This window comes from Balaenoptera musculus, chromosome 17, assembly GCF_009873245.2.
Source record: "Balaenoptera musculus isolate JJ_BM4_2016_0621 chromosome 17, mBalMus1.pri.v3, whole genome shotgun sequence".
Lineage (NCBI taxonomy): Eukaryota > Metazoa > Chordata > Mammalia > Artiodactyla > Balaenopteridae > Balaenoptera > Balaenoptera musculus.
The window spans coordinates 1,032,711-1,050,245 of NC_045801.1; the positions used below are offsets into that span (position 1 = coordinate 1,032,711).

Here is a 17,535-nt window from a genome sequence, read left to right on the forward strand (position 1 = left end):
CGCAGGGCGTGCAGGCTGGGCCGGTGGGGCTCAGACGTCCCAGCAGCTCCCTCCCTGCTCCTGCAGCTCACGTGGGCTGGAGCTGCTGGCTTTGGGGAAGGAACAGGACCTGGTGACACTTGGCTCCCAGCTCTGTTGTACCTGAGGCTGCGTCTCTCCTCTTGGGGTGGTGGGAAGGGTCGTGGGCAGGAAGGGCTTGCTGCCCCAGATCCGGCAGGCAGCGATGGTGCACTTGCTTGGAGCCCCCTCGGCTGTGTCCCCTTGCTCGCCCCCCGCCACCGTGTCCTCCTGGGAGCGTGTTGACACACAGGGAGCCCAGTCAGGATGGGCACCAAGGATGGGCCTCCCCCAGGCTCTGAGCTGAGACCCTCTGCTTCCCACCCTGCCGGGGCCCCGCTACTTGCTCTGCCGAGGGAGGCCACGAGGGCGGTGGGCTCAGCTGTCCTGGAAAGGGCGGGGCCGTGTGTCCCTCTGCCGGGGGCTTCTGGACAGGCCGTGTGACCCTGGAAAAGCGCTGGTGTACGTGGGGCCCTCTGCTCTTCGTAGCCCTCCTGCTTTCCTGTCTTCCCTCTCGTATCCATGGGAAGTGAGCAGTGCTTCCCCCAAGACTGAGCCCTTTCCAGGCAGATCCCAGGCTGAGAAGGCACCACAGCCCAGCTGGGCCCTGCTGGCACCACCTAGGCATCACCTTTGTGGCCCGGGGCTCTCAGCAATCACAGGTATCCTTCCAATTTGAAGCTTTGGCCCTAATGCATAGAATTGATGGAATTTGCAAAGAAAATCTATAGCCAAACGCAACGACTGTAAACCTATCAGCTTCTAACCATTAGGCATGCAGTTATTTGTTGGTTTGCCTGAGTGTCTCCCAGGCCTGGCAAGAGGAGCCCTGGCCCTTCTGGTTGTCTCCGGCCCAGGGGTCCTCACGGGTCTGCACTGTTCCTGCTCCCACTGCTGGCTGGTCCGGGCAGCACTGGGACAAGGTGTCTGGCTCAGGGAGGTGGCAGGTCCCCTGCCGTGGGGTTGCAAGCGTGGAAGCGAGCCGCTGCCCCCCACCACGCCCTCCTGTGCCCTCCGGGGGCTGAACCCTCAGGTGCTGTGCGTGGAGAGGCCCGGGTGGGTTCCGGGGCCAGTGTTCTCTCCGGGCCGGGCACGGGCCGCTGACTGCCTCTGCCCCGTGCAGGCCTGTCTGCAGTGCCGGGACCCATCCTGGGATGCTTCGGGGCGTCTGCAGGGTGTGGCGCCGGCCCAGGGGTCTTGTCCCTGGCACACTCGCCCCCTCCCATCTCGTTAAAGTTTTTGGGTGTGGCAGGGACCTAAGGGATGTGCTGCCGCTTCTGCCTTTCCTGCCCGTCTGCGGATGGGGAGACTCCACCCCCGCTGGCTCCGCCCAGGAGAGCCGTTTGCCGGCCGTAATTCGGAGCTGTTGTGTTTCCTTTTCACGGTGTATCCCAAGCTGTGCCGATCCCTGATGGGCTCTGGCAGCGCCAGCGGCCGCGCGAGTAGGTGGCAGCTGAGAGTGGGCGCAGCGGCACGGCCGCTGGCAGCAGGTGGCGTCCTGTGAGGCAGCGCGTGCTGGGTGCGGGGAGGGGCGCGAGCCTGCTTGGCAGGAGGCGTCTCTAGCGCGAAGCATGGCTCACTGCAGGGGCGCCCTCAGAGCGGCTTGCTCCCACCCCGCACGCCAGGCTGCGGCAGGGCAGCCGCCAGACCCGGCACCGCCACGGGCCGGGGGAGGCGCGTGGGGCAGCGGGGCGAGGGGGCGCACCTCCCTGTGTCTGCAGGAGATGGAAGGCGGGCCTGGCGTTGTGAGAGAAGCTGAACTCTGTGGCCCGGGCCTGCCGCAGAGTCTGGGAAGGCCGAGGAGAGAAGCTTGCTCTGTGCCAGGCCCTGCTCGAGGTGGGAGACCCGGGGTCCGAGCAGGCCCGGCCCACCAACTCCCAGCGTGTCTGGGGTGAGCCCCGCTGGAGCCCACGGTGGTCCAGCAAATCACCAGCGCCATGTGTTCCCGTCACTGCTCGCTCTACACCCGCGTGGGGGTCTGGAATGTTGAACTGGGGGGCGGGCTGGACCCTGGGACCAGCCTGGCTGAGCTTGGGCACCCCGGCTGCCCCTCCAGGCTGTGGTGCCAGTGGGCACCGTGACCTGGGGCCTTGGCACTGGGGGGCGGCCTGCGCCCCGGGCCTTCTCTTGGGAGTCCCTCTGCTTCCCTCTCTTCCTTCCGTTGAGTTTCTCGGGGCTCCCTTCCCCCCCAGATGGCACGTGCATCAGGTGTGGCGCCCTCTGCTTGCTCTGAGTCCACAGACAGAGTGGCCTGCGGGCGCCCACCACCCTGAGTTTGGGAGGCCTCTGCTCTGGGCCTCTGCCTGCCCTGCCCGGGCTAGCCCTGTGCCCCACAGCCCTTCCTCAGACCCTTGCACCTCCTTCCCTCCCCCTCCCCCTCCTTCCTCTCACAGAGGGCCGAGGCCCCGTCTTCTGGAGGAGCCCCACAGATGGGTGGGGCTGCTTGGAGCCCCCTTTCTCCGGGGCCCCAGGATGGCCCTTGGTCCTCACCCGTATGGCCCCTGCTGCCCCCAACCTTACATTGGCCCCAGCAGGAACTTTTTGCCGGCTGTGTGCTTGGGAGCTGACCCTGAGGCGGGCGCTGCTGCTGGCTCAGGGGCTGCATCCTGTGCAGGGACTGGAGGATCCCAGAGGGGAAGGGAGGGGAGGGGGGAGGGGAGGGGAGGGCAGAGGGGGAGGGGAAGAGGGGAGGGGAAGAGGGGAGGGGAGGGCAGAGGGGGAGGGCAGGGGAGGGAAGGAAGGGAGGGGAGGGGGGAGGGGGGAGGGGAGGGGAGGGCAGAGGGGGAGGGCAGAGGGGGAGGGCAGGGGAGGGGAGGGTTGGGCAGGAGAGGGGAAGGCAGGGGAGGGCAGAGGGGGACAGGGGAGCGCAGGGCCCACTCTGGAGTCTGCTGGCCCAGCGCAGCTGCAGCCGCAGCCAAGGCCAGGCTCCTCGCTGTGGCCTCCGTGGAGCTGAGGGTGGGGAGGCAGGGACGCGGCCCCGAGCTCCCGTGCTCGCGCGCTGCCCTCCTTCTGCCGCCGCAGCGCCCAGCGCTGGGCAGGCTGGCTGTAGGGCTGAGTGAGGCCGGGGCCCACCCCACACCCAGACTCCCCTCCGCGGCCTGCCCGCTGCCCCTGTGCCGCAGCCCTGCCCCTTCGGCCACCAGGAAAGAACCGGTGAGCGGCCGGAGAGCCTGGGCAGCCCGGAGCCTGTGAGGGGATACGTGGTTTTCTCTCCATGGCCGCTGCTTTTTATAGCGGGCTTATTTCCAGGCTCTCTCGAAAGCGTCTCTCTCTGGCCCTGACTCCGAGGAAGCAGGGCAGGGATCCCGAGAGGCTAGGCTGTGGCCAGCAGGAGCGCTGCCCTCACAAGAGCCACAGCTCCGGGCCACGTGGTGGAGCCGGGCTTCCCTGGGGTGGCTGAGGCCCAGTGTCTGTCAGACACCTGCGGGGCTGTGCCGCCCGCCCTGTGTCTGCCGGGGGAAGCCCCCCTCGTGCTCCCGCCCCTGTGGGAGAGGATGGGGGGGTCCCTGGGGGTCAGAAGGGCAGAGGCGGGCTCGTCGGTGCCCGTCCCGTGGCGCCCCGTTAGTGTCACAGCACCTGCCGGGGGGGACGGGGTGTGCTCTGCAGCACCCCCTTCAGGGGCAGGGACCGGTCCCTCTCCGCCTCTCGTGGCTTGGAACGTGGGGTATCTGTCCACCTGGGACTAGCGGGCAATTTCCTGCGCCCCTGAAAGCCCCCAGCAGAAGCTGCCAGGGTGGGATGGGCCTTTACCTCACAGGCTGGGCTTCGTCCCCTCAGCTGGGCTGGCCCGGCTCGTGTGGAGGCCCCGTTGCTGTCGGTGGAGTGTGGACAAGGCCCCTTGATTCTCCCTCGGGGACTTGGGAGCCCCCATTGCTCCCCCGGGCTCTGGCCTTCTAGAGTTTCAGCCCGGTGAGGGAATGGATACCCCTTCCGGCCCTCCTGGCACATCTGGGCCAGGCCCTCAAATGGAGAGACATAGTGATGACGGAGGACTGCCGTTTTGTGAGGGCAGAGACACACGCCAGTAGACCCAGTGCGGGGTAGGTGTTGGCTGGTACCTGGTCCCTCCTGGGCAGTCAGAGGCCTCTGGCCTCTGCATCTGAGCATGTCAGCCCCAGACACAGCGTAGGTAGAGAGGCCTCGGCGTGAGGTCTTGGCCTGCTCTGGGGCCTCTCCTGCTGGGCTGGCTTCACTTCCTGTCCCCTGGCAGGTGCAGGGAGCTGGGCTGGGCACCGTGCCCGGGGCGGGGGCACTGTGGCCGGCTCCGTGTTTACCTGGATGGGGGTCCCCGCCGGCAGCCAGCAGCTCTGTGCTTCGTCCCACCTGGATCGCAGGGAGCTCGGGGCCACCGGTGCTGGGCCCTGCTAGGCGGGGAGGCCTGCAGCAGGTGGAGAGGGAGCCTTGGCATCGGGTGGGCAGGACCGAGGGGTCATCTGAGCCCCTGGCACCGGCACGGAGGGGGGCCATCTCGAGAGAAGTTTAGGTGCTTCCGGTGGTGCTGGCCCTCCAGAGCCCCTGAAACCCTGGGCAGGAAGGGCTTGCCCAGTCCAGATGCTGGTGCGGACGCTCTTCGTGTTCCCGGCTAACGTATCAAGTGCTGCCTCTGCCTCTTCCAGCGTGCTGTGGAGCGACCTGCCCTTCACGGGAGGGGCTGAGGGGACTCACCTGCCCTGAGAAGGGGCGCTTGCTGTGCTCCCTGCCGCTTCCCCAGAGCCCAGGGGCCGGCACACAGCGGGCTCGCCGAACGTCTGTCGACTGACTGAGCGCGCTCTGCGCAAGGGACGCACTGCTGTTGGTGCTGCCTGGGCATCCTTTCCTCAGCCCTCTGACCTCTGGGGTGGCTTTTGTCAAGCATGAGGGTCCAGTTCCCTCCCTGGCTTCCTCCATGGTCTGCAGTTGCTTTTAAAACACTTCATTTTCACTGTTTTCTTTCTAAGCTTTTTCATGTCCCGGTCCTGCTCCATGACCCAGGGCCAAGGGGAGGAGGGGAGCAGGGTGGGCCCCCCGGTTGTGAGCTGCGTCTCTGGAGGCTGGAGCTGAGCCTTAGGACCTGCTCCCCGCTGAAGGCAGATCCCTGTCTCTAACATGCATGTGCGTGCCCTCACCTGTGAGGCCCTGGGGGCTCGCGTCAGTACCTCCATGGCCACCCCACCTGCTGTCCTGGACACTGGCCCCTCTCGTGCCCGCGGGTCCTGGAGCCCTGCCGGGGCTGCTGAGCCAGAAGTGGGTTTGCCTTTTGTCCTGAGTAAGAGGTGGATTTTGCTCATCGGGGTCTGAGTGAAAGCGGACAGGACAGGGTATGTCCTGTCGTAGCTGCTTCTGGCTGAGGTCAGATGGGGCACTGGGGGAGCAGCTGGCCTCACAGTCCGGTGCCTACAGGGTGTGGCCCCAAGCGGGCAGGGGCTGCTTGGTCTGCTGGGGAAGGGGTGAGCACCAGCCGTGCAGCTGGACGAGCCTGTATCACGCAGACGCTGCTCCCAGCACGCTCAGGCCTGGTCCTGTCTCGGGGCGGGGGGCGGTCCTGGGAGGGCACGCTGTCTGCCTGGCACGGACCCTGCCTTCCCTGCCTTCGCTTGGGGCTCATGGCCTTGGAGTGCGGCCGCCTCTTGCTCCTGTGGGCCCCGCTCAGCGAGTTTCCCCCTACCTGGATCTCCCAGCCACACGCTGTGCTGTCACCTCCGCCTTCTGGGGCGCGCCTCCCTGGGATGTGCTGGGGCTCCCTTCCCCCTGGGCCCAAGGCCTGCAGGCGGGGTGGGGGCTGGGAGGTGCTCGCTTTCCCCTCTTCCATCCTCTAGAGGGATGGTTAAAAGGGGAGGGAAGAGCCACCCCCATAATGTGCAGCGACTGTCAGGGAGCAAACTGCTCCCATCTCACACAGACGGGCCAGTGTCGTCGCGCGATCGATGGTTCGCGCACAGTAGTTATAGGAACGAGCGGCTTGTGTCGCTTGAGTGAGTCTGAGAAGAGTAGGGTCTCAATCTTTCCTCTAATAGGGCCCCGACAGTCCCAGCACCGCGTGTCTCAGGCTGACAGTGTTGTCATTAAACACCAGGTAGTGCGGGACGACAGAGAAGGCGGCCGCAGGGACAGGCAGCTGACAGCGGCGGTTTGTCATCACCCAGCTGCCCACGCTCCTCTTGCGGCGGTGCTGACCGCTGCTCCGTGACGTATGGCCCTGTCGGGCTGCCACTGTGACTTAGTAATCAGTAAATGTTGGGTTTTTTTTTAATTAGTTTATTTTATTTTTTATTTTTGGCTGCTTTGAGTCTTTGTAATCGGTAAATGTGTGTCAGAGGCTGGTCCCCAGTTCAGACAGCAGTGCTGCAGGAAGCCCAGCAGGGTGAGGCCCTGGGCCGGGGGTCCCCTCCCCCCACCGTTGCAGACGTGTGCACACCGTGTGTGTGTGTTAGCGAGCACGTACACTCATCCTCCCAGGGCCGCCCGTGTGGATTCTGGCTGGGAACGCAGAGGTGCTGCGGCCAGCTGTGTGTCGGAGTCTGGCAGGGCCTCTCCGCGGGCCGCCCGACCCATTCCCGAGGGGCCTGCATGAGCGCTGGCCTCCAGTGGCCCCAGGGTGCAGAGCTGGGTTGTCCTGGGTGCCTAGGAGGGGCCTCTGGCTGTCCCGTCACCTCCTCTGTGACTGCCACCGGAGATGAAGGCTGAGCCGCCTGATTGCAGCAGGGCTTTTCCAGTGTTCGAAGTGTCGGGAACCATCAAGCACAGGAAAAGTGGAGTGATTTATTAGACTCATAAAAATTCATACTTTGCGATCCCACTGCAGTCACCCCACGTCTGAAGCTTGTTAGAGCGCAGTCCCTGGCAGCTCCCGCCGTGGCAGGGGCGGGGCGGGGCGTTTGCTGCCTCCTGCCCGCTGCCATCCCTGCTCATCTGGAGAAATGGACAGGCCTCTGCAAGCACGTGAAGAACCGTTCACAGGGCTGGGGATTTGTCGTGTTATTGCAGCGTGTTCTCGTGGGTGGGAGCAGGAGGGCCAAGCCCTGTCACCTGTGTGCTCCCTGCACCTGCAGGGCCTGGGCTGGGGCTGGCTGGGGCTGGCTGGGTGCCGGAGCGCTGAGTGCAGTGGGCCCGGGGCTGGCACCAGGTGAGCAGTGCACCCGTGTGAGAATACAGACAGCGGTCTAGGCGTGCAGGGGGAAGTCTGGGGGCACAGGGGGAGGTCTGCAGGTGCAGGGGGAGATCTGGGGTACGGGGAGAGGTCTGGGAGCACAGGTGGAGATCTACAGGCACAGCTGGAGGTCTGGGAGTGCAGGGGAAGGTCTGCAGGTGTGTTTCTAGCTGTCTTTATGGGATGGAGCGGTGTGTGTCTTCTAGGCTGATGTCAGTGGGAGTTGAGTCCATCTCTGTCCTTCCTGAGAGACTCCTGAGCAGAGGCCCCTTGGCCCAGTGCCCCCCCCCCGGCCCAGCCTGGGCCCCATCCTGCTGGGCATGGTGGGCAGGTCATTTTCCTTCTCTAGGTCTCAGTCTTCTGATCTGTTCCCCGGGGGGCTGGCATGCCCCGTCACCTCTGCTGTGCGGTGGGCATTGTGGATTCTGTGCGAAGGGGATGACGGGACAGAGGGTCCTCACTTCTGTTGACAGGGAGGTGCCACCTGAGCTGGCCAGAGCCAGTCCTCCCTGGGTCCTCGCCTGTAAACAGCGGAGGGGCCTGGAGGTCTGGGCAGGAGGAGGGCCCAGCCCCCCGTGGAACCGGCTTCATCTGCTTCTTCGCAGGCAGCGGCAGGGTCCTCCCAGCAGGTGTCTCGCCCGGTTCTGCTCCCGGCCCGGCCCTTCAACGAGACGTGAGGGGTCCGCGTGGGGCCTGCCGTCCCCACCCACCACCCACCTGCTGGGCACCTGCTGGGCACTACCACTCTGGCAGTTGCTCCGGCTGCGCGGCCTCCTTAGCGCCTGCCTCGGCCTTCCTCTTGCTGCTTCCTGCTGGTGGTGGAGCCTCTCCTTGTGGCCCCTGGGGTCTGCTCGCCCCTCCTCAGCCCCAGGGCGCTTTTCACCCCCAAATGCTGTTGTGGCCTTGCTGTCTCCAGGACTGTGTCAGTGAGGGGACAGCTCAGACGGGGCTGGCTTTCGGAAATGCCCTGGTAGACGGGCAGTGTCTGGAGAGGGCAGCGCCCCTCATCGTGTGGTCTGGCAGGTCTCCCCACCCAGGAGCAGTGCACCCTCATCGGGAGATGCTGCGTCCCGCTGGCGTGGCCTTTGCTCTGGCTCCAGTCGTGGTCAGTGCCATCCCGCCAGGCCCAGGGCTCTGCACACACCTCAGATGTGCAGCAAGCCTGCAGGTGCTGTGGAGGCCTCTCAGAAACGTGTGCCGGCTCTTCTGTGGCCACTTTCCCGAGACGGCGGCTCGGCCACTGTGGGAGAGAGGCTGCCTGACCCCTGCTCGGCCGGGGTCCTGCGCGTCGGGCTCCTGCATACAGCTTCCTGTCCTGTGTGAGGCCCGCCTGCTGCTGCCGAGAGGGCCAGGAGCCTCTGGGCACCCACAGTCCAGCTGCAGGCCCGGCTTTCCTGTCAGATGGGTGGGAAGGTGAAGCCCTGGACGGGCCGTGTGACGTGTTCTGAGCTGGGTACCAGGGGCCTGTCTGGGCTCGGTCCCTCCCACTGGCTCTCTGGGGACCCTTCCCCGGCTCAGGCTCTGTGGGCTCATTGCCTTCCCGCTGTCCAGACCCACCTGCCCCTCTCGGCCCGGCCTGGCCTTGTCCCCGTGCTGGTGCAGAGTCTGGGAGCAAGGTGTGAGCCTTCCGCCAGCCGCGGGGCAGCGCAGGGCAGGCCCACGCTCCCCCTCCTGCCAGGAGATGCGAGGGCACCGCCTGCCTACGGCTCTCCCCTGCTTCTCACTGTCCTGGGGCCTGTGGCCATGCCACCCCCTCGGCCTGGACCCCACCCCGGCCAGCAGTGTCACTGTGGGGGCCACCCCTCGTGGGTCCAGCCCGTGGTGCACCCGCTGCACCCCTGAGCGCCTTGCGTTGTGACCCCAGCTCTAAGCAGGCGGTTAGCCTGAGAGGCCTGCTCTCCGGGGGGCCGGGGGTTGGTCCGGGCGAGGGCGCTGGGAAGAGGCCTCGCAGGGGAGCCCCCTTGGGGACCATGGGCGTGCGAGCCCTTTCAGACCACGGAAACCAGGAAGAGCGAGCTCGAGGGTGTGGAAGTTGCTTTGGTTGGCGGCGCCCACGGGCCCCGTCAGGTGGAGGCCCCGTCAGGTGGAGGCCCCGTCAGGTGGAGGCCCCATGTGCTGTGCTGGGCCCGGCCGGGGTCGGGGGCCGGGGTCGGCCTGGGGGAGGCGGGCGCAGTGGTGGGTGTGAGGGCACTGACGGCTGACGGTGAGGCGACGGGCCAGCCGGGACCTGAGTTACTGGGACGGGAGGGTGGCTTGCGGGGCGGAAGAGCGGAAGTCAGGGCAGGTGGCTCCCGAAAAGGCTGAGCCGCAACGCGGCCTTCCAGGGCTGTCTTCAGCCGCGAAGGCAGGGGCCCTGCAGAAGCGTCCAGGCAGCTGTTGATGAAGAGCAGTCGGCAACACGCGGGGAGTTTGAATGGTAGGACCCGGGCACGGGAAAGGCCGGGCCCGGCAGCCCCGCCAGCCCGGCTCCCGGCGGCCACACTGCGGTGACCCCGCGAGGCCGGGCGCCTGTGCTGGCCCCCACCCGTCCCCTCCGCCCGTGGGGCCTGGGGGCCTGGCCTGGAGCCCCCCTTCGGGAGCGGGGCTTGGACTCCGGGGTGCCTGACAGGCAGGCGGGATTCTTCGTCCGCACGCTCCACCGGCCCAGCGCCTTGTGCGGCTGGTCTGGTGAGCCCTGCGCTCGGGCAGCGGGCACCAGCCTTTGCTCAGCTGTCTGGGAGGGCTGCAGGTGGCCGTGCTCTCGGGCCGGGCCTTCACCAGCAGCGCCCGAGCTGTCTCCTCACGCCTGCTGGTCCTCAGATGCTGGGCGGCGTGGGAGGCCCGGCCGAGAACCGTCTGCCGTCTTGGGCCTCCTCCCCCCGTTGCTCAGTCTGCCTGTTTGGGAGGCCCTGGTGCCCCGCGTGGGTCTGGAGGCTGGTGGATGGCGAGCCGCGGGGCCTGGGGCGCGGTCAGGGCGAGTCGGGGCGGGGGGCCTGCAGGTCCCGGCCCCCCGAGGTCCCAGGTCTGCTTCGCTGCCCCCGCCCCCGCCTTTCCTGACGGAGCCTGACCTGCTTCTGGCGGGACGTCTGGAGCTGGATGGACAGCTGGGCGGCCGTGGGGGCTGCTGGCCACCGGGCTCCTGGGGCTTGTCCCACAGCCACCTCTCTCCTGCCGGCGGCCCCGGGCAGTCTCTGCTCAGAGGAGCTCTGGCTCCGTCTCTTCCTCACTCATTATACAGTGGTGAGATCGGCAGCGCCCCTTCTTCCTAGTTCTCTCCCTTTGAAGTTCCACAAAAACCTGAACTCCCTCTCAACCCCCAGTCGTAGTGAAACAGAGCAAGAGCCGTGACCTCCGTCTGATGGGCTCTGCCGTCTGTGGTGGCTCGTTGAGGCCGGGGCCGGGGTCAGCCGGAGGCCGGGCTGCTGCAGACAGCGCCGCCTGACCGGCCACGCGAGCTGCACAGGCCCCGGGAAGGCTGGCGCTCTCGCCACTTCCGCAGCCCGAGTGCCAGACCGCCTGGGCTCTGCTGCCGTCGTCCAGTCCCCGCCTCTTGGCCGGTGGCCTCCCTCCCCAGCTCGCTCGTGCAGGAGCCGGGCCCTGCTGATAGATGGGCTCACATCCCATTCAAATATGATGCCAGCAGTTTTTTTGTAGTTTGTCTTCCATTGCGGTAGTAAAGTTTTTAATTAGGGAAGCTAATGAGATCGATTAGTCATTAGAAGTGACCTCTGCACGGCAGGGCGGAGAGGGCTGTGTGTGTGTGGGCCTGATAACGCGGCACCCGGGCGTCGTTGGCAATAAAGGCACGAAGGGTTTGATTTGAGTGAAACGTGCCACGGGGAATACATCATGCGGAGAAAAAAATTACAGCCCTGGGAGTCTGTAATGAAGGGAATTAAACCAACATCCTATCTAAATAACATGATTATCTACACAAACCCTCAGCCGGCCAGGAGGAAGGGGAGAGACTGCTGCCTGCCGGGGCTGCTGCCGGGGCAACCCTCCAGCACCACAGGGCCGGGGGGAGGCCGGGCACCCTGCCCACGGGGAGCTCGCCCATACCTGCCGCTCTGCCTTTGCACTGGGCTCACGGCTCCGGTCCCTGTGTGCCATGCGTGGTCTGAGGAGCTTTCACTCCTATCAGCCGTAGGATGGGGGGGCGATGCCACCCGTCTGTCCGCCCTGCTGAGCTATACGTGCCCTCAGCATGGGCGCCCTGGACTGTTCTCTTCAGGGCGTTGTCGTGAGTGCTTCCACCCCCAGGGCCAAGTCGCTCATGGGGAAGACCAGGAGGGTCTGCGGGGCCAGGCTGTGAGGGTCACAGCCCCACTCTGGGGGGCGGGGCATGGGCTAGTGTGCCCTCCCCTCTGCCCCTTGGGATCACGGGGGCTGGGGCCTAACGGGTGCCGAAGTCTGGGAGGTGACACTAAGCCTTTTAAGAGGGGGGCCTACTTTATTACTTTGTATTTTCTTAGAAGTGGTTATCAGGTACTAATAAGTAAAATGCAGTAAGTTAGTGAAAAGTTAAATTTCACAGTGGGGCTGCGTTGCAAAGGAATGTTATAAATACTGATGCCCGTTAACGGCAGGAATGAGGGCCAGGCCCAGAGGTCGTATGTCCCAAGAGGAACTTTGCTGAATGCAGAGTCCAGTCCCTTGGGCATTGGGGGCTGGGGGCTTCCTGGAGGAGGTGGCATCTGGTGGAACAGGAAGGGGGATGGGAGAAGCCGATGTTGTGCATCTGGACGAGGGGGGCACGGAGCTGGCCAGGCCTGGGGCTCCCGGTGCTCAGGATGAAAACAGGGTTGGTGAGGAGGGGCCCTGCCCCAGCACAGCCCAGCCCTCCTTCCCACCCTGCACACCGGTGCCCCCGAGCTGCAGAGCCAGGGCCCTGGGGCTCTAGGGTGTGTGTCGCAGCCCAGACTGGCAGGTGGTGGCTGGTGTGGGAGCCAAAGGGGGCCGAGAGCGGGTGGCCCCCGCGGCAGCGGAGGGGATGGGCAGGTGGGCTGTCCAGGTGCAGGGGCTGTGGGAGCAGGGAGTGGGTTTGGAGGCCATGGGGTCAGCGTGGGGCTTGGCAGTAACTTAGAGGAATTCCCGTGTTCCTGAGCGCTTAGTTGGAACAAGCTATTATTGATTTTCATTGGTCTCTTCTTGCTTGTAAGACCTTGAAAATTCAATTCAACAAACATTTATTTACTGATGCCCCCCGTGTGCTAGGCTCTCCCGTGCATCCCGAATGTGTGGGGGCTGCCGGAGCTGAAGGGTCCGTCGCTTTGGTCGCTCAGCAGGATCAGGCGTCCCGGGTGCTGCCGCTGCTTCTGCCCAGCTGCCCTCTTTCTCCCTCACTGCCCCCTGAGCTGCAGCCCTTGCAAGGAGAGAGAGACGGAGACGGAGATGGAGACTGGGGGGGTGCTGGCCTGGCCTTGCCTGGACCTCTGTGGACCCCTGGTGGGCAGCCGCTGTGGGCCCCTGCCTCCAGTCCCGGGGGCAGAGGCGTCCTCCGCTCTCAGCACTCCCGGGGCCTTGCAGCCCCACGTCCACCCCGACCCCAGCTGGGCGCGTGGACCCTGCACAGCCTGCTCCTCTGGTCTGGGGGCTCGCAGGGGCGCTCTGAGCCTGTGCTGTGTCCTGGCCTTCTCATGTGGGTGCGTGGGAGCCCTGTTAGAGGCTGCAGTGCCCCAGGGATGGGTTTGGGGACACCTGAGGGAGGGGCTCTTCCAGCGTCTGGACAAGGAGACACAGTGCCAGTTCCGATGACCGTGCAGGTGCGGTGGCTCCCGTGGGGCGGGCTTGTCCTGCCTGCTCCCAGGCAGGCCCCGCACCCCACCGCCCGTCAGGCTGGGTGAGCCTTGGAGAGAAGGCATCTGGGCCAAGGTGCTGACTGCTGACTGGGGGAGGGCCTGGCTGTGGGCTGGTGGTCTGCTGTGCTTAGGGCTCTGGAAGGTGATTTTTGCCCAGTGTTACTGTCACTGTTCATGGAGCAGTCACCGCTTCTCGTGGAGTTTGCAGGTGCTGGGAGGATGTGTCCTTGGGGCCTAGGGGAGCAGGTTCGGGTCGTGGAGCACCAGTTTGTGCTGTCAGGGAGTGGGGTGGCTGGCCGCTGTCACGGCTGGCCCTGAGCAGCCAGGAGTGTGGGAACCTGTGGGTCTGGCACCACCGTGCCCCTGCCGTGCTCCCTCTCCTGGGCCACCCTGGACCCCGGTGGCCTTCAGCTGAGGGTCAGCTAGTTATTGCCCAGGGGTCATAGGCCTGTCCTTGTGCCGAAGCTCTGGTGGTGAGAGCACGTGTGTTTTCCTGGCCTCCTTGTCTCTGCTCCTTCCCATTCACCCTCCCCCCACGCCCCTCACCCCCTGCCTGGCTGTGCTGCCCAGAAGCCGTCTGCTGCTGGGGTGACTGGTAGGGGCCCCCCTTCCAAGCAGAGCCTGGGCTCCGTGCAGACAGGTTAGGTGGGGCCACAAGGAGGCGCCTTTGGGAACCTGGGTCCGAGCAGCCTGGCCTGAGGGACTGGGGTGCTGGATCTGTCACAAGAGGCAGCAGCGCCCGTGTTCCCGTGCTGCGTTAGCTTTAATTATCTGGGCAGTTAGAGCTGTATATTATGAAAGTCGGGCAATTAGATGCGTTCCTTATAGCTATGGGGAAATTGCTGGCTATCAAGTGGAAGGGAACTGGGGCAAAACAGATCCCTGTTAATTGCATGAAACATTCAGCAAGAAATAAAGCTGTGGTGTACATCACCCTGCAAAATGTTCTGAAAACAGAAGTGATTAAGTACATAAATCTGCGTGGATACCCAGTGAGGGTTCCCAGAGAGGGAGGTGAGCGCTTCACACCCACAGCCTCCCGGACCCGCCCGTGGGCCCCTCCTCACTGCCCACGGGGAGCACCAGCCGCACCCACCCCGCTTGCTCTCCTGGAGGCCGTGCTGACCGCCTCCGGCTCCGGCAGCCCTGGGCTGCTGAGCTCTCTGGGAGTGGGCGGGGGGTTGGATCAGGGGGTGATGGGAGGCCCCACCGACCTCCACTGACCACCCGTGTCTGGGTTTCCCTGCAGCCTCCAGCCTGCACGGCCAGCGGAACCCTCCCACCAGCAAAGTGATCAAGACTCGCTACCGCATCGTCAAGAAGACCCAGGCCTCACCTCTCAGCACCGCCCCTGGTCCCCTGGCCCCACCCTCCTGGCGGGCACTGCGGCTCTCCCTGTCCAGGTAGGAGGCCTGTGGCTGGTGGGCTCCAAAGTGCAGGGCGGGGCCCGAGGACCGAGCACGCCCCCGGAAGTGCTTGGTCTACAGTTGTTGGCTGGGGAATGGGCTAATTTTTCTGTCTAGCAATTTCTGCACGAGACGTGTGGCCGGCCTGTGTGTGCTGTGCACTCGTGCAGACACGCACGCTCCCTGTCCGTTAGCAGCAAGCTGCCAGCTTGGGCCGGGGGGTGGGGTGGTGGTCTGGGAGCAGCCGCTGCCGGACCATTGAGGCCACACCACGCCTGGGTGTCCCTCAGGGAGAAACTTCTGGTGAGAGAGGCTGGGCCATCTCACTGTCGATATATTGATTGTTGCGGGCGGAGGTGAGGCTGTGTCCCTCTCCAGCTGCCCACACCAGGGTCTGGCCTGCACGCTGAGCGCTGTGGCCTCGCTCCAGGCTGCTTCTGCCGGAGGGCATGTGCGGTGCGGTCGGCTCCACCTTCTTTTCTGGGTCCCCTGGGCCCAGAAGCAGGAGGGCTGCCGAGGTTGGGGTGCGGCTCCTTCCTTCAGTGAGGCAGGGGAAGGGGTGACAGCCTGGGTGGGTTGGAATCGGGCAGTGGCAGGCCCCCTCCCTCTGTCCTCTGTCCTTCTGGGGAGCGGTGTGGGAGCCCCTTGGCCCAGTGTGGGCTTCCAGCTGGCTGCACTGGGCACTCCAGAGCACATGGCCTCGGGCCTTGGGCCAGGGGGCCATTGTGCCCCAAAGGGCTGGGCCATGGGGCAGAGCAGCTATAGTCCTGGGCAGGGGCCATCCTGCCAGCCCCCCACGGACCCCCCGCTCTCTGGACATGGGAGAGGAGGTGCTGGCCTACTGGCCCATGGTAGGTGTGCCAGGAGGTCAGCCTGCCCAGGCGGTCAGCGGTGGCCACTGCCCTCCTCCCTTCCCACCAGGCCACACGAAACTTGGCCCTGCTGCCGACTTTTCTGGAGGCAGTAGCTGGGAGTATATTTTAAATTAATTTTACTGCACTTTTTGTAGTATTTTTGTTTTAAATAGATTTATAAGCATCTTGGGGGCTATTTCTACAAATTTATGAAGATAATTTTCACTCTCTCGATAAGGTTGAATTTACACCTGCTATTTCCATATTAATTCACAGTGCTAAGTGGGTCTAATTTTCTTCCGTTCTCCTATCTGGTGAGCACGGCCTTTCCTAATGCAATTTCCCCCTCACTAAATCACTGTGATCGGGAGTCATGATCGAGCTAAATTAACTTAAATTAATTTACTTAATAAGAGCCCCAGATCTTCGTGAATGAGGTTCAGATTTATTGATTCTTGCTTCTCTCTCCCCCTCCTGCAGTCGGCCTTCCCGCCCGCATGGGCAGCCCTGGCCCGGCCCCGCCTCTCCCAGGGGGCCTGGCTGGGGGCCGGGGGTGGCCTTCGTCAGGGGGCCTCTCCTTCCTGGCCTCTGAGTGCCACGGAAGCCCAGGTGTGGGTCCAGCTGGCCCAGTGTTGAGTGTGCCAGGCCCTGATGGGGTCACTGAGCAGAAACAGGTGCCAGGCTTAGGGGCCGAGGGCTCTGGAGGAGGGAGGTGGCTGGGTGCACCCCCGAGGCAGCCGCCGCCTCATACTTTCAGCCGGAGTGTCAAGCGCATCAGGCCGAGGACAGCCCGGTCAGCAGCAGGGCGGGGAGTGTGCCTGCCCCTCAGTTCTGGAGACAGGTGGGGGCTGCCTCATGGGCAGGTGTGTGAGGTCCGCACTTGGGTCAGGTGGATAGGACGGGCCATCGGGACAGGCCCAGCCCAGCTGCCAGCCCCGCCCAGCCACTGCTTGCCTCAAGCTCCCAGCGAAGGTGGTACCGGGCTTTGTGGGGAGGGCGCGCACCTAGATGGCTGTGTGTAGCCCCACCAAGGGCCGTGCCGAGTGCCAGACAGCTCAGGCCCCGCAGCCCTGGCCTGTGCTTGGTGGCTGGGCGCTCTGAGGCAGGTTCCCAGCTGCGCCAGGCCCCAGTGCCCTCCCTGGGCGTGGAGGTGCGGCCATGCCCACCCCAGGATGGCCACATGTGCACTGAGGGCACGTGTGGGCTGTGCTCAGTGAGGCCTCCCTCCGCCCGCCTGCCTCTCTGCAGGCCTGCGTGACCCATCGCCGTGCACCTGGGAGGCTCCTTGAACCCAGAGCCCTGGACCCTGGGGGCCTGGCCTCTGGACGTGGTCTGCAGGGCGGCAGGGCCGAGCGGCTGGGACGCCCTGGGAAGTGTGGGTTGGGCTGCCAGTGGCCTGGGCTTCCTATGCCCAAGGCCACCTGTGCCCTGGCGAGGCTGCCTTCTCAGCAGTTGCCACCCGCCAGCTGTCCAGCCCGCTGTCGGCTGTACACGCCAGGCTCAGCGTGTCAAGGCAGCAGGAAGGGCTTGTCTCCAGGGCCGGAGGCCAGTCTGATGCCCTCCCACCCTCCTCCTTCAGCTCCATCAGAGCTGGGGCTGCCTGTGTGTGGTCAGCAGGTCCCAGAGAGGTTCTGGGGCCAACTGGCTTTGGCCTTGGCCTTGACCTCTGTCCTGTGCAGCTGCAGGTTCCTCAGCTCTCCCTGGCAGAAGCGGGGGTTGGGCTGGTGGCTGGACTGAGGCCAGTGTGGGCTACGGGCTGCTGCAGTGATGAGAAAGCAGGGCGGTCCCACCAGGCAGCGGGGCTGAGCCCAGGAACCAAGGGCTCTTCTTGGGCCTCCCGATCTGTGTCCCCCATGGAGAGAGGGCACCTCCGAGGGGCTGGCAGGCAGGCCCCAGCAGTCCTGGAAATCTCAGTGGGCAGAGTTGGGGGCTGGTGGACACAGGTGGGAGGTGAGGCAGGTGGCCCAGCAGCTGAGTGCCAGTGTTGGCATGAGGTGGCCCTGGACCCCACCCCCCTGCAGACCCTCACTGTGAGTCTCTGCAGAGAGGAAGCTGTGTGTGCGTTGGGGGGGCTGCCAGCCTGGGGGAGCCCAGGGAGCCCCCGGTAGGCGGCACACAGCGTGTGACCCTGGGCTCAGCCCAGACCCGCGCCTAACAGCCATGGCCTTGGCAAGTCCCTGCCCTCCCTGTGCAACGAGTGACACGCCCCTTGTAGCGGTGGGGACGCCACGCTCAGTCCTGCACCGCGCGGGGCCTGGCTTTAGAAAGACTTCAGAGGTGGCGGGGCTGCTGCGAGCCCTCTCCCGAGAGGG

The 17,535-nt window shown here is 65.2% G+C and overlaps 1 protein-coding gene across 1 annotated transcript in view; it reads left to right on the forward strand.

Annotated features, from left to right (window-relative positions):
* Positions 1–17,535, forward strand: part of ZC3H3 (zinc finger CCCH-type containing 3) — an 82,329-nt gene that overhangs the window by 16,741 nt on the left and 48,053 nt on the right. The window contains exon 4 of the mRNA XM_036830902.1: positions 14,213–14,366. Within this exon, the coding sequence (XP_036686797.1) occupies positions 14,213–14,366 (154 nt within the window). The remainder of the gene's footprint in view (positions 1–14,212; positions 14,367–17,535) is intronic.